This window comes from Chamaea fasciata, unplaced genomic scaffold (assembly GCF_029207755.1).
Source record: "Chamaea fasciata isolate MVZ Bird 193981 ecotype frontalis unplaced genomic scaffold, bChaFas1.0.hap1 SCAF_17, whole genome shotgun sequence".
Taxonomy (NCBI): Eukaryota; Metazoa; Chordata; class Aves; order Passeriformes; family Sylviidae; genus Chamaea; species Chamaea fasciata.
This window is the reverse complement of record NW_027094102.1, coordinates 9,617,394-9,644,120: the sequence shown is the minus strand read 5'-3', so window position 1 is coordinate 9,644,120 and position 26,727 is coordinate 9,617,394. Positions and strand designations below refer to the sequence as shown.

The window sequence follows — 26,727 nt, the reverse complement described above, 5'->3', positions numbered from 1 at the left end:
CTCATAACATGATTGCCAGCTAAATCTTGCTTTCCACAAAAAAAAAAAAAAAATTAACTGGGTGCAGAATGTGCATATTCACTCACTGGTTGTTGTAGGATTGTTGACATTAGCTTTAAAAAAAAAAATCAAGTGTGGAGGGGAAATGAAACAATGTGATACTTCTTTGAGATGGTCTCTAACATTAGGAAAACATGCAGAGAAAATCCCAAAGTGATCCACTTGCAGACCTTCCCACAGCACACCAAGCTCGAATTAATAAAACAACCAATTCTGCTTCAAGGCACCCGGGCTAGCCTGGCTTTTTCAAATTGTTTTTTAAATAATATATGACAATAATATCATACACCAGCATATCCTGAGGCTTTGGGAGGGAGAGGACCCAAGTGGCACGCACCAGAGATGCTCTGTGGGACCTGGTCTCCCTCCTGGCTGTCACACTACAGGTGGCTCTGGGCACGTGTCATTCCCCACACTGAAAACAGGGAGCACATGGGATCACCAGCTTCATGCCAGAGTGAGCATTTTACTTTAATTAAAAGATGGCTCCAGGATTTCTCACCACTGCAGCACAGTGTGGACCCACCTCTTGTATGCCTGGGGTTTCAGCAGACCATCCCTGCACTTCTAAGTGAAAAAATTTAAGCCTACAAGCATCCAGCTCTATCACAACTTCACAAATGTTCCTAAAATTGAGTTTAAACTGGAATGAAAAAGCATCTCTGAAGTGATGCTCTGGTCCAACAGCTGGTAGCAGCATCACCTGAGCTTTGCTGTTGGAAAATAAGCCCTGAGGGTGAGGTGGCCATGGCCATGAGGGGAAAAACATCATTAGGAGATAAAATCAACTCTGCTAATCCTGACTGTGAATTCAGGTGCATAATTAGACCAGCTGCCAGGTACAGCTCTGCAGGGGTGACCTTTCCTGGTGCTGTCTGGATGTGACACCATGGAGGTATCAAGGCTGAGAGAGGATTTCTCCCTCCTCAGAACGACACCCACCTTTGGGATAGAACGAGCCAAAAAAAAGCAGGAGAGGGGGGCAGAGCAGAGCAGGGCTGCAGATCCCTGTGCCAAGAGGATGTGCAGCTCCTGGATGCTCTGAAATCGCCCCTTCCTAAACACCAATTTCCATCTCTTCCTTCAAAGCACAAAAACAAAATATTTGGGAGCTGGATCGATGCACAGTAAACATATTTCAGTACTAATGGTCTCCAGTGGACTTGTTTTTGCATCTTGCAGCAAAGCATGACTGCAAGGGAATGTTTCCTATTCTAGTAGATTATTTACTGTTAGACACCTACATAAAACTATGGATATTTGACTTACAATTCCATTTCTCTTCTCCCAAAAAAGCAGGTGAAATTGAGCTACTTGCTTGCAAAATTAGCAATACTTTATTGCTAATTCAGTTCCAAGAACCTCCCTCTCCCTTTTTTTTCTAATCACATGCAGAACAGCTACACTGCACATACCATTTTTTGCTACATTGAGCTTGACGAAAATTTAAGACTTCCTCCCCACCCCGTCTTCTTTTTAATGGGAGATGTGATTATTGAAATTAATTCGGAAAACAGTCAGCATTCACCAATCAGCTCAGCAGTTTGGGTTTTCTTCATCTGCTGGTTACATGCTAATTATTGTACTGGTGAGATTATTTCCCATTCACATTTGGAATTTACAACACAGTAGGGAATTGATTAAATTAGAAGAAAAATACCCAAAAAAATAGAGAAAGAAATCAATGACATTTTGCATTCAACATGCTTTTTTTTTCCCCCCCCTCGTTTTGTTCCCAGCCTCATGCCTACAATGCCCTGACAAACTCAGCCCCAGCAGAGCAGATGCACAAGGCAGCATTTCCCAGCATTAAGGACTGGAGCAGAAATGAAATCCAGTGAGAAGATATTTTGGGAAGGCTATGCAACCCTCCCGTGTTCATCAACACCTCTGTTGTTCCCCCGCCTTCCACCACCTCACACCAACCATACCCTTTTTCACTTGGCTGACATTTGCAATTAAGAAGGGAAATCTCCCCACATGTGGGAAATGAGCCCCCGTTTCCAAGGGCAAGGCTCCAGCAGTGCTGAAATGCCCACACAGCGGCAGGAACGATGTCCCCTGCCCCATGAGCCGCTCTTGTGGACTGGGGTGGTCTCATCCTCACACCAGAAGAGCACGAGGGACAGAGCAACACCAGCCCACGACCCCCAGCAGTAAGGACCACCTTATCCTGCTATCAGATCTTCCTTTTGGAAACCCTTCTTCCAGACATCCTCAGCAGAGAGATTTCACTACTGCATCTCAAATACTATTTACCAGCTCATTTCACCTGGACAGGCACAACAATCTTGTCAACAGCAGGGCTTTGAGCACACAAGGGATATAGTGTTTGCCTTGCAAAGCTGTTTATTTGTGGTTACCCCTCAAAGCAAGGGCTGCTTCTCACCCCCACCCTCTCCCTTCCAACCATCACCTTGAAAACTACAATAAAAAACAAACAAACAAACAAACAAAAACCAAACCAAAAAACAAGCAATCAAAACCTATCCTAGGTGCCAGAGAAGATCAAAGTAGGAGCATGAAGGCTTCAAAATTCCTTTAAACATCCCAATCTCCTGCTTGGCACCCACAAGCTGCTCTGAGACCTACCCCCAAGGTAAAAAGAAAAGCAATGTCCTGCAACACCAAAGGGAAACACACAGGTCACCCCACAGCAGAAAATAAGATTGAAAAAACACATCTAAAGAACTGACAAAGAGAAAGATGCCAGGAAATTCAGGAGAGAAGAGAGTAGCAAAATGAGCTTGGAAAAGGGTCAGGAGCAGGTGGACACACAGTGACTGTTCACAGGAGAGGGGTTTTGTAAAATTAACTCCCAGTACACCAACTCCAAAGATACCTCCCCCTCAGCACCTTCATTTCTAGTGCTCTAATAAACACTACTGTGTTCCCGGGGCCAAATTTCCAGCCTCCAGAAATTATGCTGGCACATGGCAAAGCAACCACAGCTCAGCACAGGCTGGGAGAGCAGGACAACGCCACACCACCGAGGCAGACAGAACACCACAGGGAAAACAACTAAAAACAAAGGACCTGCAAAGCTGCGGCAGTTGCTGCATCACCCTCAGTCTCTGTCTTTCCTGCCTGTAAAGCAACATGGAGATGCCAGACACTGGAGCAGGGAGTGCTGGCTGCCATTTAAAACATCTGCTGCGCTTCCCAGCGCATGCAGGGCTGGGGGAGAAAAGCCCAACAGGTGGATTATGGTCTAAATGAAATATTCACATAATTTGTTTGCTCACAGCCCACACCACAGCCTGTCTCCCCTGTGCCAGCTGAGAGGGTCTGTGTTTGGATTTTTGGGTTTAAGTCAGCTCTGCCTCCACAAAACAGAGACACTCCCCTTCTCTTAAATGTTTTCTGACGTGGAAACGATTCCTAGCAAAGAAGGCAAGAACAGGATACATTTCAGAAGGGGAGCCTGCTTTTACATCCTGTTTAACAAATCAAAGCACAACACAACACACAGCAGGCTTGCACAACCTCCGGCACAGGTGTCAGGGTGATCTGTCTCTAAGGGCCACCCCACACCCGGGAAACAATGTAAAAGCCAATTAACCTTTAATGCAAAGTGTAAACACCTGTCTTAGCAGGGCTGTGAAAAATGGCATCACATTCAACCCTTCAAGGTCTCCAAAGCCACCTGCTCAAGGTGCTTGTTGGGAGGTGACCACTTCTGCAAGGCTGACCAGAGCCCGAAGGCTGCAGGCTGTAAGAGAAAGCCCAGTGCTTTCTATCATTGGAACACGGAACGATGTTCCTGGAGCCACCAGGAAGGTCTCCAGCCACTGGAGTACAAGCACAAGGAGCCAGGAGTGCATTTGGATCCTTCACGCAGAGAGCCAAGACTTCAGTTCATTAAATATGCTACACAGCAAGGAGCATCCAAAGACAATCTCATCTCAAACATCCTCTTACACAAAGTATACTCCAAGTACTCCAGTGCACTCCAGCACAGATCCTTGCTACTCCTACACTGAGGACATCTGGAGATGATGAGCTGTAAGATCAAGTATCCAAGACTTCAAGCCTAATTTTGGTCCTCTTAACTAAACTCTTTATTTTTGCCATTTTAAGAGCAGACAAGAAGCTTCAAGCCCTCTTTAAAAACAGATACCAGTTGATCCCTGATTATTTGGGGAAGACAGGAGCTCCACCAGACAGCAGGGCACAAGGCTTAGGCAGTAACTGCACTCTCCATCTGTGGGATAACCCAAGCATTGGACTTATTACCAAAAGCACACCAGCAATACCATGACTGAGGCTTTAGGACAGGAAAGCAAGACACCAGTATGGCCATTTTGTTGAGCTTTGCTATATTCTAGGAGTTTTGTTTTTAAATTCATTGCAGCAGCTGGCCCGCCACTGACCTGAAACTCTTCCGGAGAACAAAAAATATCCCCACAACTGAGAAGCACCTGGATGTAAAGAAAAAAGTGTCACAGCTTCCAATTTACAGCACAGCAATTGTAGAGCATAAGCCCACAAAAGATGCACAGACTTCCAGATGGAGAGAGGGACAGGACTGATTACATACAATTATTAATGTGTGTCCCTGCACCACTGAAAAAAAAAAAAGAACTGGATGTGCTTAGGAAGAAACAAAGCAGTGAAAAATAAAATGACTACCTATTCAAGTATTTGTGCGACACTGGCATGACACCTTAGGGAAATAAATATTTGCTTGACCTATTTCCAAAAGAGACGCTTTTTATAAGTCCCATGAAAACCTCTTTATTTACTGAGGCATGAGAGCAGAGCATTTGCAAGCATCCCACACAACAAGCCATGTTCCAGGAGCAGCTAACTCCCTTCTTATCCTTCCCAGAGGAACAAACTGATTCCTCTGGGACAAAATCAGCGTTAAAACATCAAGGCACTTCTTCAGAAGAGTTAAACAACACAGACACAAATAGCAAAGATTCACCTTGCCCCCCTTGAAGCCCCTTTCCACTGATCCATCTGACTGTTGCTCAGTGAGTTTTTGAGTGCTCACACTTCAAACCTGTGCCACCCAGGCTCTTTACTGAGGACCCAGGTGCCAGAGCTCATTCCCCATCTTATTCCTGACATGGCTCTCAAGCATCTCTGTATTAAAAGAAAAAAAAACCGAACAAAAAAAAAAACCCAAAAAAACCAACCAAACAAAAAAAACCCCAAAAAAACCCCCCAAAACCAAAACAATAAACAAAACCAAAAGCTGTTCCCCTTCCCCCCAAGCAGCCCAGCAGACAGGGAAGCCCCATCACCCATACTGCATTTTCTGAGCATTACTGGGCAGGAGTGTTTGGGTGGAGCTATAATGGAAACTTTTGCAACCTCAACATCATGTTATTTTATTTCATTATTTTTTCCCCAAGCAAGTGCTAAAACACATGAGGGACCTGGCTGGAACAGCAAGGGCAGCACTAGCCTGCAGTAGGAGGAACCTTACAGATGCTATGACTGCAACTTGACACACAGTTTAGAAGGTTCATTCTCCAATTTTTCTATTTCTAATTAAAAAACCAAACAAAAGCAGAAATAAGGAGTGAAGAGCACACAGATAAAAGGGAGTCCAGTTGAATATCCCCTTACTGTGCCTGTAGAACAAGGAAAGGGCACCCTCACAGTGTCCCTCTGAAAGGGGAGAGGAAAGAGAAACCACAAAGCCTTTGAAGCACATGACAGCATCCTCGACGTGGAGATGAGCCACGGCTGCCATGGCTGTGACTGCTCTGGTGACACCGCTCTGCTCTTGTGCCATGTGTCATCACCGGGTCCTGAGCTCCACCACAGTGCACCCCAACCAGACCTCCACAAGCTCGCTCTATTTGCATTTTAAGCATTGTTATTTAGAACATTTGTCAAGAGGAAAAAAAAAAAAAGAAAGAGAAAAAGCAAACAAACAAAAAAGGGGAAAAGTACAAGACTTTTTCCTTTATAATTAGAAGCATCACCCTGCTCCTACTTAACAAAGCAGAAGAGCCATCACAGCTGCCAGAGGGAGAGAGGTTGCTGACCTTCACCACAAAGACCATCAGGCACCAGCAAGCAGGATCTTCTCCAAAATAGCCTCCACAGCAGGACCAGACTCATTCCACCTGAAGCAGGCGTTTCACTAACATAATCCTCCTGATCTCCTATGTGGTTAATGCAACGAGATAGGCAACTCACCATGATCCTGTGTCTGCACGGGGCAAATCACCCTTAGGATGAGCAGGGTGGGGGGAACCTGGTCCTGGCTCTGGGCTCCTGCTCTCCCAGCAAAATCCCTCTTATTCCAGGGTGACCCCAGCCCCCTGCAAGCATGAGGGCGACAATTTACCTTAGCTCTGACCAAACCAAGGACCTCTCCATGGGGTGAGCCTCTCTCACGCTATTTTTACACACAAATCAGGTGGGAAAACCAGAAAGGAATAATAATATCAGGTGATGGGAAGCAAGGGGGCATTGCAGCAAAGTGGGCAGCAACAAACCAGCCCATGGGGGTTAACTTGCACAAGCAAGGAGGGGAGGAGCAGGATGGGGGAGATGTCTGCTCCCACCTTCTATGTTTTGTTTGCCCAGATCCTACAGACTCTCTTGGGAGTTAGATTTGTTTCTTTTTTACTTTTGGCATTTTTTTCCCATAAGTTGCTAGGAGACTAACTACTGGGTACTTGTGGGTGCTTGACCAAAACAAAGAGGTGGCCAAAAGTCGGGAGAGGACTGCAGCATTGGGGCTACGCTTCTTTTGTCTCTGGGAGTTTCCCTCGGGGAGGAAGATGATGCGAGTTTGGGGGGCAGGTAAAGGACAAGGCCGGGGGCAGCTACCCCCTCCCTTGCTCTCGGAATCGGAGGGAGGACGGCCAGGCTGTTGCTTACTGCGGGGAGAATTCACTGGCACCACCAAGTCCGGTCCTGGGAAATCTACCACCATCTGCTCGTGTGCCCAGGAATTCTGAGCTCGCCGCCTCCTCCTGCCCTGCTGGAGCTGGGCCGGCCCTGCCCCTCCGCCGCCGTTTCGTTGGCACTGATCTGAGGTGGTGTGGGGGTTTGGAGGTTTTGTTTGTTTGTTTGTTTGTTTGTTTGGGGTTTTTTGCTATGCTGTACCCCCGCACCCTCTGCCCTGCCGGGACATCCCCGCCGTTCCAGCTACCACCGGGGAGCTTCTGATGTATCTCATCCACCAGCCCGGGATTTTCCACCGTTCCAGTTTGGTGCTCCCAAGGTCCTGCAGGGGCACCGAGACCAGACTGCCCCGGGATTTGTGATGCAAAGCCCCTCCAGGTTTCTGGTTCTGTTTTGTTGTTAATGCCGTAGTTGTTTTTGTTTGTTTTGCCTTGTTATACATACTAGTAAAAAACTGCTATTCCTATCCCCGTACCTTTGCCTGAGAGCCCCGTAAATTTTCGAAATTATAATAGTTCGGAGGAAGGGGATTTGAATTCTCCATTCCAAGGGAGGCCTTGCCCTCCCTAGCAGACACCTGTCTTTTCCAAACCAAGACAGATTCCTAGTTGTTTGTCTCCCTTCCCAACAGTTTTCGGGGGAAGCTGATGCCCTGTCTGCAGCTGGCCCAGTCCCTGGAGGGGATGGATGCGAGCGGGTCTTGCAGGGCTCATCACAGCCCAGACACTGTCCCACATTCAGGAATAGCAAGAGATGCACCCGTGTGACAGCCTCGCACAAAGCAGTGAGATCCTGGTGCCCAGAAACCTGAAAAAGGTCCCGTGGCACCAAGGCACAGCCGTGCCCTGCAGACAATGCTGCATCCAGACCTGTCCCATCACACAGACAGGGAAAGGTTGAACAAGGGATGGACACAGGCCCGTGTCCCACGGCTGGACTGCAAACCCAAGTCGCAGATAATTCCAGGAGCTACAAGATGAGCTGTTTTTACATAGTAACACCATAGTAACCAAAGCAGAGGGAAAAGCTCGCATACACAAGGGGACAGCGTTTTTGGAGAGGAGGAGCAGGAGGTCTAAATAGAAAGAAAGCACAGCAGAGCAAGGAGACACATTTACACGAACTGGAGCCATGCTGCTGTTTAAATCTCCCCACACTGACAACCCAGATAGCTCTCACTACCAGCTTGGCTCACCTGCTCCAGGCTACCCCGCTCCAGGCTGTCAGCACCGCCTGCATCCATCCCTGTGCCTGCCCGATGAAAGCCAGCAGTCCCATGGGGCTGGTTTTACTTGGCTTTACAACAAGGAATTTATTGATAGGGATGTCCTCCCACAAGTGACTTCAGGGCTTCAAGTTACTACAGCTTTTCTACAGTAGCAAGAACTGCGGAGGCTGAGCCCTGTCAGAAAAACCTATGCTAAACCCCAACCCATCTATATATAATTAACATCAGCTACAGATTAGGCTGTATCTGAAGCAAATCAGATCCAACAGCCTCTTCCTTCCCACCCCCAAAGGTGGGTCAGGACTCCAGAACTGTGTGGGCATCCGTGTGCTGCAAGTTACTGGGATGTACTAAGAGGAAACAATAAACAGACTGGAACAGTCTGCTCCCTCTTCTCAGCTATGCTGTGAAATACATCAAGGTCGCAGACCCAACCTAGTTAATAGAAGTTATCATTAAATTGCTGTTTTTCTTTTACAGTAAATAGAATGCATCTGAGCATCTGGGTGTTTTTCCCCTTCTCCTCATCTCTTAAAGAGAGATTAGTTTAGAATAAGCTGTTCCAGATAATGAAGTAAACTTCTGGCATCCTATCCATGGAGAAGTGTTCCTCAGGACACTACGATCCTTGTTTGGGGACTGCAGCCAGAGTGGGCGGTCAGGGAGAAGAGCAGGGAAACCCTCCCTGTTCAACTGGAACCACCCTATAGCACTGGGCAGAGGGAAAGCCCATGGCTGGGCAGAGTTCATGCCTTTAGTGGGCAGAAATGGGAAAAATCAGATCAAGAAAGGCTTGTATATGAGCTTTTCAAGGTACGTCACATAGTCTGACAAGACACATCACCTACCTCTCCCCCAAAATTTTCCCATCACATAATCAGAATAGCAGAGAAGCCCTTTGAAAAAACGTATTGTCTGAGACTTGAGGGCGCAGACAAAGTGTGCCCTGAGCAGCAGGATGGGGCCACTTCTCACACAGGCCAGCTTGCCAAGCTAATGTGACACCCGGGTGGCATACACCCACTCTCCACCCTGGACCCACATCGCATCGAAAGGGACATCTCTGCTCGCCAAATCCACCTCTCACAGTGGAGAGGCCTTAGTCTGCTGGCACCTGGCCACCCGCCCGGCTGCCACCGCAGGAGCCCAGGCTAGGAGCTGGCATAGCCCAGGCAGGACTTTACCCCGAGAGTGTGAGGTTAAACCACTGTCCCCAGCCAGGCAAGAAAAGCACCGAACAGGAAATCTGGGGTTTAGCCCCGGCTCGGCCACAGATTTCCTGTGCGGCCTCGGGCTCGTCACTTAGCGGCCGCTCAGTTTTCCTACCTGTGAGAACAGGGAGATGCCGTCTGCTCACATCCCGGCTTGTCCCAAGCACCGGCACTTTAGACCTGGCACTGCCGCAACAACCAAGAGCTCCAAAAATCCCCACGGTGACCAAGCCAAGCTCCGTCCAAGCCCCCAGCTGCGACACGAGTGGGGTCTGCTGCCCCGCTGTCCACAGAGCAACCAGCCAATGAGGGCTAGAAAAAAGCACTTTCCTTCCTCTAAAAATCCAGACTAAAAGAAAAACAACGCAGAACACCCCGGAGGAGAGGGGTCCCGAGCCGCCCCACGCAGCCGGGTGGGTCTCGGGCTGCCCCACGCAGCCGGGTGCTCACGCAAAGCTCCCACAGCAGCGGGACCCGATTTGTAACTGGATTTATTTCAATTTTAATTGCTGACGAGCCCAGGGCAGCGCAGCCCCGCCGCTCCCCGGCCAGCGGCAGGGCAGGGCTGGGCGCACCGGGGCCGGGGGGGGGAGTCCACGCGTGTCCCGATCCTCGGGTGGGCGCCCCGCACGGGAACGGAGGGCGTGCGACCGCCTCGGCCCCACTGCCCCGCACCTGCCGGGGCTCTGCGGTACCGGGGGCAGCGGGTGCGGGCGGGAGCGAAGCGCGGGGAACGGGACCCTCCCCGCCGCGCCGGGCGCTGGGCACTCACCCGCGGCAGGTCCGCGGCGGCTCGGCGGGGCTCTGTGCGGGGCGGTCCGGTGCGGTGCGGTCCGGCGGAGGCCCCGGCCCCGAGCGCGGGGCGGGCGGCGCAGCGGGGCGGGCGGGCGCCGCCGAGCCCAGGCATCGGCGGGGGGAGCGCGGGGCGGGCGGGCGCGACAAACACCGGCATCAGCCGGGCTCCATCGCCGGGCGGGGGGCGTGACGTCACCGCAGCCGGCCGGAGCGCGCGTGCGCGCGGGGAGACCCGGGAGGGTCGGGGCAGTCCTGGGACCGGGCACCGGGACTGGGATCTGGACCGGGATCGGGATTGGTCACAGGGACTGGGATCTGGGATCGGGGCAGGGCACCGGCGAGTGCGGCGAGCGCCTGCACCGGGGCTTTGCCCCGAGTGCTCGTGGCCGCCCCCCGAGCGCCCGCGGGGCGCGCGTACCGGGGAGCGGCACCGGACACGGAGAGGGTGATGAGGAGCGTGCGGTCACCGCCGGCGGCCGGGCACGGAGCGGTGCACACCGGACCCCGCTGTCCCCGCCGCTCCCCGCAGGGAGCTGAGCCGGCCCGGCGGCGCTGGGCTCCGGTGGAACCGGAGGAGGGCGACGAGTCCGGTCGGTCCGCGATGTCCATCAGCGTTTTCAAGAACCACGGGCGGCTCGGGGCGGGCAGCCCTGCACGGTGTCCAAGGCGGTGGACCCGGCATGGATGGTTGGGTGGCTGGAAGCCCCCAGCCTCTTCTTTCCCAGCCTCTGTCCCCCGGGCAGGTGGGACTGTCCCACCGGCGGAGGGAAGGAGGCTGCTGCGGGCGGGGGGCTCAGGGGTCCAGCCACGGGGTGAGCTGCGCTTGGGGGCCGGACCCCAGGGCTGCTCTCTGGCCCCCGGGCACTGCCCAGACTGGAGACGTGCTTGGGGTGCCCAAACTGCTGCTCCCCAAGGCTTTGGCAGCGTCACTCCCAGCCTGCTGTAAGCAGGTCAGGAATTGAACCGAGCACCAACCATTTCCTTTAAATAAAGTGTTGTCTTGGAAAGATCTTGTCTTGAAATCAGACACCGGCTTTGGACAAAAGATAAAAGATTTTCCAGCTGCCTAAATGTGGACGTTATTCCACTTTTCCTGGATTCAGAGCTGATGGTTAGACTCTGCTCACAGTTACATTGACGTAAATACATCACTTACCTAAAGCTATTTGCTTTAGAGTGCATGTCCTGGCTGGGTGGTCGGCAGCTGGGACACAAAAGCAGAGGGCTCTCAGTCCAGAGGTTTAATTTTTCCAGACCATGTTTTGCTCTGGGCTCTCAGTTCTCCCGGTTTAGGGTATTGCTGGATTTCTCTGCAAGCCCTGGCTCTTGGAGGCACTCAGTTGTGTGGGAATTGCAGCTTTCTGGTTTTTTTTAAAGTAAGCTTGAACCCTTTGTGTTTACAGAAGAAATGTGAACTTCCAACAGGTCAGAAACTAGGAGCTAAAGCAGCAGAGCATATTTTAAACCAGAACGGATGGTTTCAACCAGTCCTGCGTCTGTAATTCAGCTTTTTCAATGCTTGTGATTGAGGACTGAGGATGGCATTTCCTCCTCTTCATGCAAAATGGCTTTCCCACCCACTCCATCGCATGCCAGGCCAGTCTGACTTGATCTTTCTGGGAATGGGAAAGAAAAAACAAAACCAGCAACACTGTTTTCTTGTTGTGTGCCTAAATCCAGGGCTGGTATGCAGAACAGCTGGATTTTCAGGAGCTGTCCCTATGCCTGAGGGCATAGGACACCTGAGCCTTGCTCCCCATGGCTTTCACGGGATGGGAATTTGACCCCATCCAGCTGTGCTGACTTGGTGTTTCTGCCTCTCCTCTCATCCTGTTTTGCTGAATCACTACTTTCACAAGCCTCTGGAGCTCTTTGTTGATCCAGGAAAGGAAATGGGAGCCCTAGCACACTCAGCTGAGGGTCAGAAAGCTCTGCCAACCTCACAAAGCTCCCCCTCCTCTTAAAACGCTGATTCTCCCTGCTGGGAGCAGGGGCCATGATAATGAGAAAGCCCTTTCACATCCCAGCGTCTGGCAGGGATTCCCCGGAGGGTCACAGCGGAGGAATGTCAGTCAGGGATGACAGCCCTGCCAGCAGCAGGCAGCTGCTCCAGGGAGCTGCCCGGTGCAAGGACCTTGGGCCTGATGGGTTGATTGACTGCTGTCAGCCAGCCCGACGGCTCTGGCCATCCCTCAGCAGACATGTGGTGCCTACAGCAATCCTGCTCAAGCATTCAGGATAAGGCATCCTTACAGCCTGCCTGGCTGCTGCCTGGATCTTGGGATCTTGCCAGCATCTCAGGAAATGCCCATGTAAAGGGGACACTGGTGAAGATAAAAAGGGACCAGACCCAGGGAGAAAGGAGCCAGGCTAGTGGACATCAGAGGATTGTGCCACAGAACAGTGAGGTTCTGAAGCATCTTTCCATGTGGAAAAAAGAACAGGAGAACACAGCTTCCTGGCTCTGGGGTGAAAAGAGGATTCAGATGCTGCAGGGGTTTGCAGTGTGGGCTTCCAGCCATCAAATAGTACTGGTGTCCCCAGCTGGAGGGATTTTTCCTGTTCCAGCCCCAGCTTTGCTTGTCTGAAAAGCAAAGTAAGACCCTTTTTTAGTCAGCTTGGTTCCCCTCCTGTCCTCTGCAGCATCTCTGGGGAGCTGAGCTGTGTCAGGTCTCAGCCAGCATGAAGGCAGGTTGTTTGGCCAGCTCCTCGAGTCTGCCTCACTGCTGGATTGTCTGACCTCCCTGCAGGCATTTCAGGCCTGTGAAGAGGCATGGAGCAAAGCAGGATCCAAGGAGATGCATCCCAGGCAGCTCAAATATTAAATCAAACAGCGGGGCAAATCCCAGAGAAATAGTGTATTGGTTGAGGGAGGAGGCAAACTCCTCATGAACTCCCAGCTTGGAGGCAGCTGGAGAATTGCCTGTGGCCTGGCTGGGCTGCAGCAGCTGTCAAAATGTGAAGAGGGGGAAGAAGAAACCTGTCTTTTTGACACAGCGTGTCCACTCTCCCACGCTGTGACTGAAGACATAACTTGCTTTTTGGAGAGGGGAAAATTTAGGAGGCTCCTGGGCAGTTCATGTGTGCTCCCAACTGCCCAGTGGATGGATGGATGGATGGATGGATGGATGGATGGATGGATGGATGGATGGATGGAGTTTTTCTAGAGAAGCCCAGGATCTCAGGATGTAGGGCTTTCAGCATGACAGTCAGTGGAGGTTTGGGGAGCCCACAAGGCAGAGATGCCCCGTTAGGGGTGAAGGCTGCCATCCAGGAAGGATGGGGAGTGCTGTTAGGCAGGACAAAAGCTGCCAGGTTGGATGTTCCTGTGAGCTTTTTGAAATGCAAGGAGCTGAAAATACTGCATCTCAGTTGACTAATTAAAAAATCTGTCTTGTTATGCAAAGGCTCATTGCAAACATCTGTGGGTTGTGGAGTTCCCAAAAGGGGGAAGACACCTCTCCCTGTTGGAGCAGCTCCTGGGGGAGGACACACAAGATTCAAAGAGAAATTGGGGGGGTGCAGGGTTGCAAGCACAGGGAGGGATGGATCTGCAAGTCTCACCTTCCAAAAAAGAAGAAAGGGGAGTAAGAAGGAGTATAAAAAGCAGCTGTCAGGAACCAAGGATGATTTTATGGCATTGCACAAATTACCACGGCAATTAAAAGTGCTCTAAGCTTTTTGGAGGAGACAGAAGGAAAGGAGAGGGAAAAAAGCCTGGATTCCAGGGAAGAATGCAGAGAGGAACAGCCATCACTCAGAACATGCATGGCACAGCTGGGGATCTGCTGCAGGGGCATGGGGGCATAAGTAAAGGTCGGTGTGTCAGGAACCAGGGGTGGGGAAAACCAGCTGGGCAAAGAGCCTTGGAGGTAAGTGACGGAGTCTGTACTTCTGCAGGGTGCCAGGAGCTCACTCCTGTGTCCAGAGGGTGGGGGCTTGGAGCCACAGCAAGGCTGAGCTGCCAGCTTGCTCCTGCTGGCATTTTGTTCCTTCTCTGTGATCATCTGCAAAGGCACTCAGCTGGCTGAGGAAGAAATGGTGTCCTGCACTCGAATGTCCTTTGTTCAATGTCCTCTGCAGCATTTTTTACCAGTTACCAGGCATCTGCATCCCAGATCTGTCTTTGTGTTCCAGCCCTGGGGTTTTTGTCACACCCTCAGGGCTTGCAGGATGTAGCCCCCTGCCCTGGGTGAGACCCACTCCAGTGGCACCAGTGAGCACCAGTGTAAGGACATCACCTGAAGTGTCACACCCAAGGTGTCTTGATGGAGGTTCCATCAGATTCCTTTCCCTGCTGGATAGAAGTGCCCAGTGGCCTGGCCATGGGCTGGGGGGTTTGGTGTCAGCTGCCTGCCCTGTGATGCCAGGCCACCCTCCTCAGGGACCACAGCCATGCCGGGCCACCCACAATAGCTGCTTTTAGTCCAGTTTCACTAAGGGGCAGAACTGTTAGAAGACTAAGCTGCTGGAAAATAAGCTTCATTCCTCAGCAGATTTGTCACAGCCTTCAGGAGAGTTCCCATATTGGGACTGGGATCTTGTGCCCAGGCCATGCCTGGCACTGGACAGGCACATCTCTGTGCCTCCAATTGCCATCAGTATAGCTGAGGAAAGTGAGGCACTGCGTGCCAACAGGGCTTGCCTGGGAATGAGCTGCGGCATTTCTAGAGATCAACCCATCAGCTGGGACCAACAAGCTTTGGATCTTTCTTCTCAGGGACTAAAGATGTCCTAAGCAGCCACCCTCCAACTCTGGCGCTTCCCTGCCCTTCACTGCACAGTGTCAGCTCCAGGAATGACGTGTTGGAGAGACACCACCCCTGAAGGGCCACCACTCAATCCCCATCACCCAAAACCCAGCAGAGAAGCTGCTGGGGCATCACCAGCACAGAAATCAGATAAACACAGGACACAGCCCACACCAGCCACATCCCTGCCCTGGAGTTACAGCATGGTGAGACTCAATGCACTTTTTTGGGGGCCACAAAAAAAAAAAACAACAAAACCCCACCACCTCAGTTCCTCACCTGAGTCCATCCAGGTATTTCCACATCAGTTCCCCACTGCTCTCAGGCTCCCTGAGATCTGGAGAGCATCAATTTTCTTCAAGTGTCTGCTTATATGTGCTTTCCTTTCACCGTGCCCTCTTTCCCCACGGAGATGATGCAGGGCAGAGGAGCCCCTGGGCTTTGGCCACCCTTTGTGTCTCATTAAGGCTCCACCGCGTCCTTGTGGGACGCTGGGCTGGAGAAGGAAGGGTCTCCGCGGGCACAAGGCGGCTGTGGCCGGGGCTGCAGGAGCCAAGGGGCTGTTGGATGAGCCCCAGGCCAGCCCGGAGCCACCGCCGGCCTGCGCGGGCCCTCAGGGAGCACAGCCGGGGGCTGCTCGGGGGACGGGCCCTGCCCTCGCTCAGGTGAGAGGAAGGAAGCAGCAGGGACAGGAGGAGCTGAGGGCGAGTCCTGCTGGCGGCACAGCAACCCCTGGGGTTTAGTTTTGCCCCGGAGCCGAGGAGGTGCTGAGGCTCAGCAGCTGCCCGGATAACGGGGAAGGTCCCGGGGGTTTGCGGCGCGTCATGTGTGGGAGCGCCGATGTGGGTGTGGGCGGGGTGTGCTGCTGGCAGGGTGGCCCCAGGAGCAAAGCAGACTGGTGACGGCAAAGCGCCTGGTTTATTTTGGGCAGCTCTTTGAGTCTGGAGGTTGATGTGAGCTGTTGGCAGGGGAGGGCCGTCCCCTTCATCTTCCACAAGGGCTGCATGGTAGAGGGCTGTGATCCTGCCTGGTCTGGGGGCTGAGGGCTAGAGATGCCCCATTCCTCTAGAGGATTTATTTATTGAATATGACTTGAGGACCCTTTCTCTGGCCCTGTCTGCCTATCAATCTCTCTCCAGACCATAACCTACCCTTCACGTCCCTAACGGGCCTGCTCCATCCATGCTGGGGCCGAGGCCTGCAGAGAAAAGCCTCTTTCTCTCCATTCCCTGCCTTCCTCCAGCCATCCCAGGTGAGGCCCGCAGGGAATTGAATTCAGTGAGCTGAAAACTCATACCATAGCAATGCAGTCCCCAGCAATGAGATGCTTGGAGTGGGGGCAGCTGCCCATTGAGGCAAGGGGGGACAGTGGCCCTGCAGAGGGGACGTGGCCCTGGCACCTGTTTTGCTGTGTGGCTGCGGTGTTATGTTGAGCTCTTGCACCCTGCGTTCACCATGAAGGTGGTGCTCAGTGCATCATATCTGGGGATACTTTCCAAGCCCCCACCCCAAATCCTACAGGATTTCTCTGCCCAGGACTTTCCCTATGCACTTTTCAGGTCTGTGTCAGTATATATCTCAACTGGAAGCTCATCAGTGCTGCCTGGGGAGCATCAGGGTCGGTCTGATCACTCCTCCTCTCCAAAAATTCCTCCTCTCCAAAAGTGCCCCCATGTGCAGAGACTAGCTGTCTCCCGTTTGCTGCCAGGCCCTGAGGCACAGCAGGGAAGGCAGCTGGAGGGCTGCCTACCCCAGCAGCATTGCCTGGGAAAGCTGGGCTCAGCAGGTTGGTGAGCAGCCCCGTGATCCGCGCCCTGCTCACAGCAGAGCTGATGGAGCCACCGAAGCTTCGGGAGCTGGCTAGCACTTCCCTGCTATCATTCTCCAGAGAGGATCTGGGATTTGGGCTTACTCCTGGCTGCCAGGGAGAGGTGGGGGATGGGGTATGGAGCAGGAACCATGTCTGCCCACTCAGACTGCCTTCCAGGAGGGATGTCTGGGAATGGGACAGGGCTGAGCTTATGCCAAACAGGTCGGAGGGGCTGGGGATCTGCTGGGGCAGAGGGCTTGTGGCGTGGTACATGCCTGTCATTATCCCTTTGGGTAAGGAACCAACTCCCCCCAGCCACCCTTTGGGCTGAGTGTGCACTGGGGGGCTGTGCTGAGAGTCCCTGGGGACACCACACCATCACCTTGCTGTGCTGCCCAGCACAAGAGTTCTGGCTTGTACAGCAGTCATGTGTGGCCAGTTCTGCAGTGCCTCAGTGGGATGCCTTTCCCTCTGAATGGGAAATGTTAGGTTTGGATTTTATTCAAAGTGAGTGGGTGGTGTATGGAGCAGCTTGGACTTCCCACCTCTCTGCCATGAGTTGTTTGGGAATTTCTAAGGGCCACGCAGGACAGGAGGTCTCCTGCCAGCCCAATTCTTCTTTGAATGGGCTGTTGACAGCTTGACTGTGTGGTATTGCTGTGAGGTTGTATTTGCCCTCTTAAGTAGCAAATGTGATGGTGTATCCCAATGCCAAGGGCATCCCTTCTCCAAGCTGGATGCAATAACTCATGCTCTGGCTTCTGTCCTTTTTTCCGGTGCTCACAGAGGCCCTGGCTGATCTTCATCAAGGCCCTCAGGTGTTTGTTTCTCTAGAGCCTTACCTGTCCCCATGATAAGGCTGTGTTGCAGCCATGACATAACTCCTACAGTAAACTCACATTGCCTTTTGCTGCTGGAGTTCTCTTCCCCTACCTGGGTCTATTCCTGTCTCTCACTTGCAGTCTCAAACCATGAACTATGTGGGGCAGCTGGCTGAGAGCATCTTGGGCACGATGAAGGAGCTGTACCAGGATCTGAACTCGGCCACCCTGTTGGGCTGCATCGACGTGGTGGTGGTGAGGCAGCCCGACAACTCCTTCAAGTGCTCCCCGTTCCATGTGCGCTTTGGGAAGCTGGGAGTGCTGCGCTCCAAGGAGAAGGTGGTGAGTGCTGCCTGCCCTGGGGCTGCCCTTCCTTTCCAGTGTCTCCAGACCCAGGATCTGCTGTGACCCACAGGTTATGGAATGACTTTCTTTGAGGGGAATGGGAGCCCAGTGAAAGGGGTGCTTGCCAGGTTTTTGAGGGGATGCCCCCAAATGGAGCCCATCCATTTCAAGGGAGGAATGTTCTCTCCAGGAAACTTGGGAGAGGTCCCTTGCCTTAAAGGCCATGTGGCCATCAGCCCTGTGAGCAACTTCAACCCACCCCCTCCATCCAGAGGTGTCCCTGTGCTCCAGTGGATGACAGGGGGTTCAGATGGACAGGTTGCTTCTGTCCCTTGCTAGGTTGACATTGAAATCAACGGAGAGCCTGTGGACCTGCACATGAAGCTGGGAGACAGTGGAGAGGCTTTCTTTGTCGAGGAGTCAGAGGAGTATGAGGTTGGTTACAAGGAGGTGCTGCATATCTGTGTCCTGGTGTGACTTACCTGGAAGTGCAGGGTTGAGGTGGAATGACCAGGTTTGGAATGCTGCTCTTCTCCAGAGTGACTCCATTGTCCTGTCTGATGTTTTCTGTGCCTGGAAAGGTTCCTGCTCAAAGGACCTTGCAACCCACGTGGTGGAGCACCCTGAGGGAGTATTAGACCAAATATCTGCATCTCAGACTGGTCTCCATCGATGGGATGGCTGCTGGTCAGACAGGTGGATATCCTGGAGCTTGGCCCCTGGGGGGATCTTGTGACAGGGATGAGAGTGAGACAGATGCTGTGGTAGGGTGCCCACTCCAATAGGAAGTGGGATTAGACTAGTTGTGGCTTCCAGAAACCTTGCCAGCTCTTCTCTAAGGCAGACTTGTGGTCACTGCTGTTTTGAGCTGGGTTTGGAAGTAGCAAAGGGCTCTGGAGTCAAATCCCGTTTGCAGCCTTCATAATTCTGGTCTTGTGGTGCCACCTCCTGCCTGTCTCTCCATGCCTGTGTTAAAGATGTCTTTAGCTTGTGGCTGGATCACCCTAATGTTCTTTTATTCACACATTGTAGGTACAAATCCTTTCCTTTTAGGCCAGGAGACAAAACCACCCCTGAGCTGAGGGCTCAGTGGTGTTGGTTGTGCTCTTCCATAGTATGTTCCATAGACAGCAAGGAGCTGCTGTGCTGGAAAGGAGTCTGCTGGAGGGAGCTGACGGGCTCTTCCTCATCCCTGGTCCAGGGCAGCATCCTCTCCTACCTCTGCACGTCCCCCATCTGCAAGGAGCGGAGCTCAAATTACACTTTCCAACCCTCCTGTGGGCTGGAGGTCACCAGTGCTGGATTGATCCTGCGCAAGAGGAGGCGACGCAAGAGAAGGCCCAAGAAGAAATTGGTGCTGGACTTTGATTCTGACAGCAATGATGAGAGTGAAAGTCAGATGACCATAAAGGAGCCACGTGAGCTGCCAGCCCCAAGGTGAGCTGCTTGGTGTGGGCAGAGTGATGCAGTAGTCAAGCCTGTGGGTTCATTTGGTGATGCCCAGCAGTGCTGAAACAGGGAGAAACTGTTTGCAGGTTGAAGCCCAGCCTCCTGTGGAGTAGAAAGCTGGGGGAATGGTGAAGCTGGGTATTGCCAGCTTTCTGGAGAGGAGACTGCTGCTTGAGAGTAGCACAAATTGCCTCTCTCTCCTCCTTTGCAGTGATGCAGCATCTTCATCCTTTGGTGATCTTGAAGAAACTGGGTCGTTGGAGTCCCGAGAGATACGCCCGTACTCCGATGGGGAGCTGCTCACAGCAGTCAGGTAACGGGCAGAGCCAAGGTGTTCTGCGCAGCTCTGGTGAGAGCAGGGCACATGTCCTATGGCAGGAAAGGAGGTATGGAGAAGTCACTTGGAGGTGTCAGGAGAGGAGAGTTTTCCTAGCCTGATATGGTGTGGCTGGAGGAAAGCTCAGAGACCACAAGGGACACTTGTGGCCATGGTCACAGGTGTGAGAAGCCTGTGTGCACAGGGCTATCTGTTGATGAGCTGCTCCGGGCAACTGCTGGCATAGCACTTTCCTTCTTTGGGCCTCAGCTTCCATAGGTCTTATGGGGTAGAAGTGACTTTATGGGAAACCAGCGTTACAGGGTTCTTGGTCCTAAATGTCCTTGCACTGATAGGAGAGCATGGAGCTGTAAGTGTAGGTGAAGACTCACCTCACCTTCTCTTACTGCAGCTTCATGCCGACCCATCTATCTTCCTCCAAAAGTGATTCTGAACTGGAGATCAAACCACAGGAAAGTTTTGCTCGGGGGGCTGAATCCCGTCCAAAGTGGATCTGGGGGAAGGTCCCTCAGGTGAGTCTCTGTTCTTGCTCTTTTGCTGGGAATGGGTGTCCAAAAGACCTGCAGAAAGTAGAGGAGGCTGTGGCCAGGTAGCCTTAGGGAAGTTGTCCTCTTCTGTGGGATGCTTTGGGCAACTTCCCATCCTCAGACGTGTTCTTCTGCTTTCCTTGAGGTAAATAAATTGGTGCGAGTTAAACCAGCCAAGTCCACAGACACCATTGGTCCTGCAGCAACCACCACTTCTGTGACACTGACACTGGTCCCAGTGGATGAGGCAACCCCTCTTGTTGCCACTTCTGAACATCTGGGAAGGGATTCAAGCTCAGCAGAACAACAGGCCATACCCTGTTCCTTGGCTGTGTCTGTAACTGAGCCAACACTTGCACCCCAGGCTGGGAACAGCATCTCCAGGCTGAAGGACATCCTCTATGCTGCCAGAGCAAAGAGATTTTTGGGGGCCTACTCACCCCCACAAGAGAAACAGAAGGGAGATGTGAATGCTGTGCCAGAGGTTCAGGCAGATGTAGAGCCCTTTGAGGGAGCCACTGCTCCAAGAGAGGCAGGCTCATAAGGCCCCGAGTCCCAGCTGGAGAGGCAGAGTAGGCAAGGTAAGTGGACGACTGGTGCTGCTTGAAATGGTGTTTGAGCCTGCAGATGTGTCTGACTCAGATCAGCACTTGGGTTATTCCTTCAGTGTGACTCCATGACTTCTGGGTTGTGGTGTGTTTGCTTTGCCTTCTCTGTGTGCTACCAGCTCCTTTGCTTTGAAGAGACATCCCTTAAGTGTCCACCTTTCAGTGACCACCCAGCTCCCAAGAAGGCTTTCTTGCCTTATGTTCCCTGAAGTCCATCCTTTGATGTCTGTGCTTTTGCATACTTAGAAGATTTCTCAGCAGTACAGGCCATACATTAAATTCAAGTGTCTAACAGTGCCTGGCATGACTTATGTCTTCATTCTGAGCTTGCAAAGTCAGGGAAAATTACGGGGAAGCATTTATGTGCCCTCTTCACAGTGTATTTAAGGATCATGCTAGTGCAGGCATCTTGAGGCACTCCTGTAGCTGCTGACTTACAGCAATTTTTTCCAGTAGGAAAACGGCTGCCCTGTTTGTACGGTACATGGATATGATTGAGGAAAATGCTGTTGGGTTTCTTGATAGATGTTGGAGTGATTGGAAAGGTGATTCAGCTAAACTCTCTCTCTTCTGTCTATGCATTGAGAATCCATCAAAAGTCCTCCCTTGGGTCCCAGAGCCATTTATGCGGAAGACCTCTCCAAGCTGGACAGCAAGCCAGTGGCTCTCTATTTCCGCAAGAGGTATGAGCTGCCCCCGCTGGCCAAGCTCAGACATTTTTGAGCAATTCCCCTGGCACAAGGGATGGAGGTATGTTTAAACCTATTGTCTGATGTCACCACTGTTTCTTCCCTTGCTGACAGTGACACAGAGCAGAGTTTGAGGCCTGTGACAGACCCCAGCAACCCTCTGTGTATGCGGCTGCCATCCACCTTCCCTGCCAACAGCCCCATGGACTCTGACTCAATGCCCACAGTTGCCCTGTCACTGTGCGGGGGCCTCAGGGGCCTGGGCTGAGAACTGACCTCATCCCATGTTCTGCTTTGGTCGCAGAGCATCATTGACAAATTGGTGAAGGAGAAGATGCCTAGGAGGGACAGAAGGTGTTGGTTTGCCTGGAGGAGGAGAGAATTCCCAACAGAGGGGGTATGTTTGCAGCAGTGGATATGACAACCATGTCCCAGGGGATGGGCATCATTCTGCTGACTGGCAGGGTCCTGGGGATGGCCTGAGGTTGACTGTGAGAACATCCAGGACCTGACAAGGTGACTTCTTAAGGTTGCTACTTTATCCCCTTTGGTCTGTTAATGCCTGAACAGCAGAGTAACACCTGGTAATGCAGTAATGTGGACCCTGTAGTGGTGACACCTCCTGCTATGTGCTCATCATGCCAGGTCCCTGGGCACCATTTGTGCTTACCGGTCTCCCTGCCCCACCACAGCACCAGGCTCTGCTTCCTCTTCCAGCAGCAGTGTCCCTGTGAAGGCATTGCTGTTCCAACTGGGTAAAAAGCAAAGCAGCCCCTGCTCTTGCTCTTAGCTCTGTGTGAGCAGTGCTCAGCAATAACAGAAACAACTCTGTTATCATCACTGTGTTGAGCCCAAATCCAGAACACAGCCCCATACCAGTCACTGTGAAGAAAATTAACCAAACCCAGCACACCTCTCTCTGCCTGCAGCAGCAGCTGATTCCAGGGAAAGCCAGCGTGGGAATACACCAGCGTGATCGTGCTCAGCAGAGGTGAGTGCCTCCCTCTCGGGTCACCTTCAGGAGTCTGGGTACTCCTGGCCTCTTCTCCTATATGACTAATTATTCCCAAGTTTGCCTGATAAAAGAGGGTAGAAAGCTTTTTAAAGACTGGTTGACCCCTTCCCTTCTTTGTGTAGGCAGGGGGAAAATGAGTCATCCAGTGACAATGAGCCCCAGCACCCTGGGGACCTGTTGGCAATGGGTGTCCCTGCGAAGAAACCTCTGCCAACCTACAAGACAGGGTAAGCCAATGTGGGCATGTTGCAGCCTGACCCTGCTCAGCAGAGGGGAGTGCCTCCCTCCCAGGTCACCTTCAGGAGTCTGTATGCTCCTGGTCTCTTCTACATCATGAGTTATTCCCAAGTTTGCCTAACAAAAGAGGGTAAAAAGCTTTGTTAAGACTCTGTCTGACCCCTTCCCTTCTTTGTGTAGGCAGGAGGAAAAGGAATCACTCAGTGACAATCAGCTCCTGCACCCTGGGGACACATTGGCAGTGGAAGCCTCTGCTCAGAAACCTCTGCCAACCTACAAGAAATCCCTGCGGCTCTCCTCCAAACAAATTGTATGTATTTATTCCTCCATCTTCACTGTCCATGTGTTTAGGGGTAAGACAACCCTTAAACAGGGATTTCTTTACTCCTCACCTCGTGTTTTCATACGACATCCAAATATTTTGCCTTGTTGGCCACCCTTGGGATCTCTGGCTTGGCTGGGTGGCAGTCTGGCCTCTGGCAAGCCGTGGAGTGGTGCGAATTGGTGCTGGTGCCCCTCTGCCCCAGGGAAGGTTGAATCTGCAGGATGGCCCCAACGAGGTGGCATTCAGCGTGACGACTCAGTACCAGAGCACGTGCCGCTGTGAGGCCGCCATCTACCTGTGGAACTGGAAGGAAAAAGTGGTGATCTCAGACATGGATGGCACCGTCACCAAGTAAAAGGCCTTTCTCCCACCCCAAACTCCTTGTTTTCCCCTGTTAGGGGAAAGTCTCCTTTAAAGGCTCACATAAGCAGGCAGAAGGGAGCACCAACCCCACTGGGGTGGGGGGGATACTGACCACGTTGGATGACACAAACCCGGCCTCCTTTCCTTTCAGGTCAGATGCTCTTGGACAGATCTTGCCACAGCTGAGTAAAGACTGGACTCACTGTGGGATTGTTAAACTCTTCCACAAAATCCACCTGTAGGTATTGCACCAGCTGAGGCCAAGGGGAAGTGGGAAGCTGATGGAGTCAGAGTCAGGGCTTCTTGCTCACTGATGCAGGCCCAGAGTGCTGCACTATCTGCTCTCAGTGGTGGCTGATGCTGGCTGCACTGCCTACATGATGCTGAGGGGTGAAAGCAGAGGGTCCCCTGGGAGCAGATGCTGGCATTACCTTCCCTGGAAGGAGTGTGTGTCAGTGGAGGCTTTGCTGGGGAGATCTAGCTGGGCAGCAGAGGAGACAAGACCACCTAAGGTCACACCTGAGAGTGGTGGCACGGGTGTCCCCAGCACTGCAGTGCTGGTACCTCTCAGGGCACCCATCGATCCTTCCCAGCCCAGGGGCCTTGCCTGGAAGGGGTGACACCAGCAGAGTCCCTGTGGAGCCTCTAGCTTGGAACCTGGCTCCTGTGGCCACTGAGAGGCACTGCGGGCCCGAGGATGGCTCATTCAGGCCCCGGAGAGCATGAATTCCCGGGAATTGCAGGGACTCGACCGACCGGCACCTCGGCTGCCTCTGGCCACCCGGAACCACCTGTGCTGAGCTGTCCCCGGCCGGGGTGTCAGCAAGGCTTGGGTAGAGCCCTCCACGATTGACAGGCAGTGCTGTGGGGTGGCAGTGCTGTGTGAGGGTGCTGAGCTGCAATGGGTGCTGTGCAGCTGGGATGGGTGGGTGGGTGTGTGGCTGCTGGGAGGAGCATGGAGGGTGGTGCAGGGACTCCCAGTGTGAAGCAGGCGGGGATTTGGCTTAGTCTGGGTTTCCAGATAAGGGATTCATGCTCTTTGTGGAACCCCCTGGTCTACTGGAATAAGATTTGGTCTTAGGCTATGTACTTGGCTACCTCTTCCTCCTCGGAGCAAGAGAATGCCTTGCCTAGGCCACAGCTCAGAGGAGCTCCCTGTGTTCTCTCTAGGAATGGCTACAAGTTCCTCTACTGCTCGGCCAGGGCTATTGGCATGGCTGACTTCACCAAAGGGTACCTCAAATGGGTCAGTGAGCAAGGCTGTGGCCTCCCCATGGGCCCCATGCTGCTTTCCCCCAGCAGCCTCTTGTCTGCCTTCCACAGGTACCGTCTTTTCCTGCACTTCCTGTATCCCTGGGCACAGCACCCCCTTCCCCAGCTTGACCCTGAGGGACGTCCTGGCCTTAAACTGCTCTGCTCTCCTTGGTGCACAATGCCTTTCATGGGAGGTAGCAAGGGAGCTGCCTGACCTTGCTGGAGCTTCACAGTGAAGCTTCTGATACACTGAAGCGCAAATCACTTCCCTCAGCCCCAGACAGGTTTGGTGCCCACAGTCCCGGCCAGCTGATGCCACTGTGACCGTGTCTCCTGTGCTGCAGGGAGGTGTTTGAGAAGAAGCCAGAGGTGTTCAAGGTCACCTGCTTGACAGACATCCGAAAACTGTTTGCTACAAAGAGTCCCTTCTACGCAGGCTTTGGGAACAGGCCCAATGTGAGTGGGTCTCCAGGTGTGCATGGAGGGCTCAGGCTGGGTGGTGCTGCCTTCCTGCAGCTCTCATCCCGTGCTGGCCTTCCTTGGGCAGGATGTCTATGCTTACAAGCAAGTAGGGCTGCCAGAGAGCCACATATTCACGGTAAACCCCAAGGGAGAGCTGATCCAGGAGCTCACAAAGGATCAAAAGTCAGCGTAAGCAAAGTGTTTACTCCTCAGCATCCTTGGGATGACCCGGCTTTGATGCAGAGAAGCATCAAACAAACACCCAATGAGCCCCATGTAACTTCTTTCTTACCCCACAGATACGAACAGCTGTTGGAGCTGGTGGAGATCTTCTTCCCTCCTGTGGGACAGAGGAAGAGCACTGCTCTGGCCTTCCCAGACTACAGCCTGATGTTGACTTGAATTGCTTACCCTAGCCCCATCCCAGTGGAGACCTGAGCCACAGCTCTCCTGCATGTTCTTTGGCAGGACTAAATGATCCGGGTGCACCTCATCATTCCTGTTGGCTGCTTGGGCATTTTGTAGTTGTAATATGACACCCCGTAGCAGGAAGCCGAGGGGTGGAAGAGAGAGCTCCGATTACAAAAAAGGCAGTTGCTAAACACAAATTCCTGAAAGCTGTGTCTCTTCTGGTGTTTGTAGCTCCTCTAAAGCCTGGCTCTTTAAAGGCGGTGGTTGTTCCCTGTTGTATTTCTTGATGAGCTTCTGACATAGTTATTACTACCTCTGGTATGACCAGTGTTCCAGACAGTCCAGCTACCTGCAGTTTGGTAGCTGAAACTGCCCACCAACTTGTAGAGGTTGATGGAGGATACTGGAGTTTTGAGTGTTCTGAACTAAAAGCAATAATAAATAGTGTCTTAATCCAGGCTGCCTCTTGTCTGCTCTAACCCTGTGCCTAGATATGGGAACCAGGCTCCAAGTTATTTCTAAAGTGTGATTGGCCTTATTCAGCTACCAAGTAGGTCCTGGGGGCAATGGGACCAACTTCTCGAAAATGGCTTTCTTTTCCTATTTTTTTTAAATTACTGCATTTAGCTAAGGTAGCAAAATTAATTAAAAACAGAAAATAAATCCAGGCTTATTCTGTATGTCCATGGGGCTGAATGGACAGGAGGCCTTGCAAAAATCAGAGGCCCCTGTGCTGAGGATCACTCTGGGCTGGCTCCAGCCCCTTCGGGTGCCTGGCAGCAGGGGTTACCTGCACCCCAGCACAGCATCAGCAGCACCAGGGACACCAAGGGAAGAGCCCTGGATGAGACTCTACTGGACCATGCAGGCTCAGCCCTGGTCCCTCATGGGATCCCATGGGCTGCTGGGATTTGCCTCTACGTTTACCATGCACGTCCAAAGCACCTGCAAGGAGAGTGTGACCTGTCACTGGGACCCTCTGTACAAAAGGATGACTGTCCCCATCTTTCCTGTGGGACCCTTCAAGTCCTGCACGGTCACAGCGAGGCGTCCCCATGGCCCTCTCTTCTCCAGCCTGAGCATCCCCCGCTCTCTCTTCATGGGTGGTTATAAAGTAAAACGAAAGCAGGAGCACTGCTGGGCTCCTTCCTCC

At 52.5% G+C, this 26,727-nt stretch overlaps 2 protein-coding genes across 4 annotated transcripts in view; one reads left to right on the top strand and one right to left on the bottom strand.

Annotated features, from left to right (window-relative positions):
• The window catches only part of ZHX3 (zinc fingers and homeoboxes 3), a 42,770-nt gene extending 36,514 nt beyond the window's left edge, over window positions 1-6,256 (bottom strand). The window contains exons 1-2 of one of the 3 annotated variants that reach the window (XM_066198977.1): window positions 3,289-3,310; window positions 3,097-3,147 (exon numbers count right to left, since the gene is read on the bottom strand). The gene's annotated coding sequence lies outside the window, so the exon portion shown is untranslated. Of the gene's footprint in view, window positions 1-3,096; window positions 3,148-3,288; window positions 3,311-4,433; window positions 4,481-6,219 lie in introns of those variants that run through there. The other 2 variants (XM_066198979.1, XM_066198978.1) reach the window with 2 other exon arrangements.
• An 11,446-nt stretch (window positions 6,257-17,702) lies between these two features.
• Window positions 17,703-25,596, top strand: LPIN3 (lipin 3). Its single transcript, XM_066198973.1, is given in 17 exon segments — window positions 17,703-17,894; window positions 18,237-18,332; window positions 19,099-19,334; window positions 19,558-19,659; window positions 20,075-20,195; window positions 20,356-20,791; window positions 21,405-21,501; window positions 21,622-21,918; window positions 22,081-22,091; window positions 22,749-22,798; window positions 22,944-23,069; window positions 23,287-23,435; window positions 23,599-23,685; window positions 24,618-24,770; window positions 25,046-25,157; window positions 25,249-25,352; window positions 25,463-25,596. Coding segments are annotated over 17 exon segments (2,472 nt in total). The 3' UTR covers window positions 25,566-25,596.
• The last annotated feature ends 1,131 nt before the right edge of the window (window positions 25,597-26,727 follow it).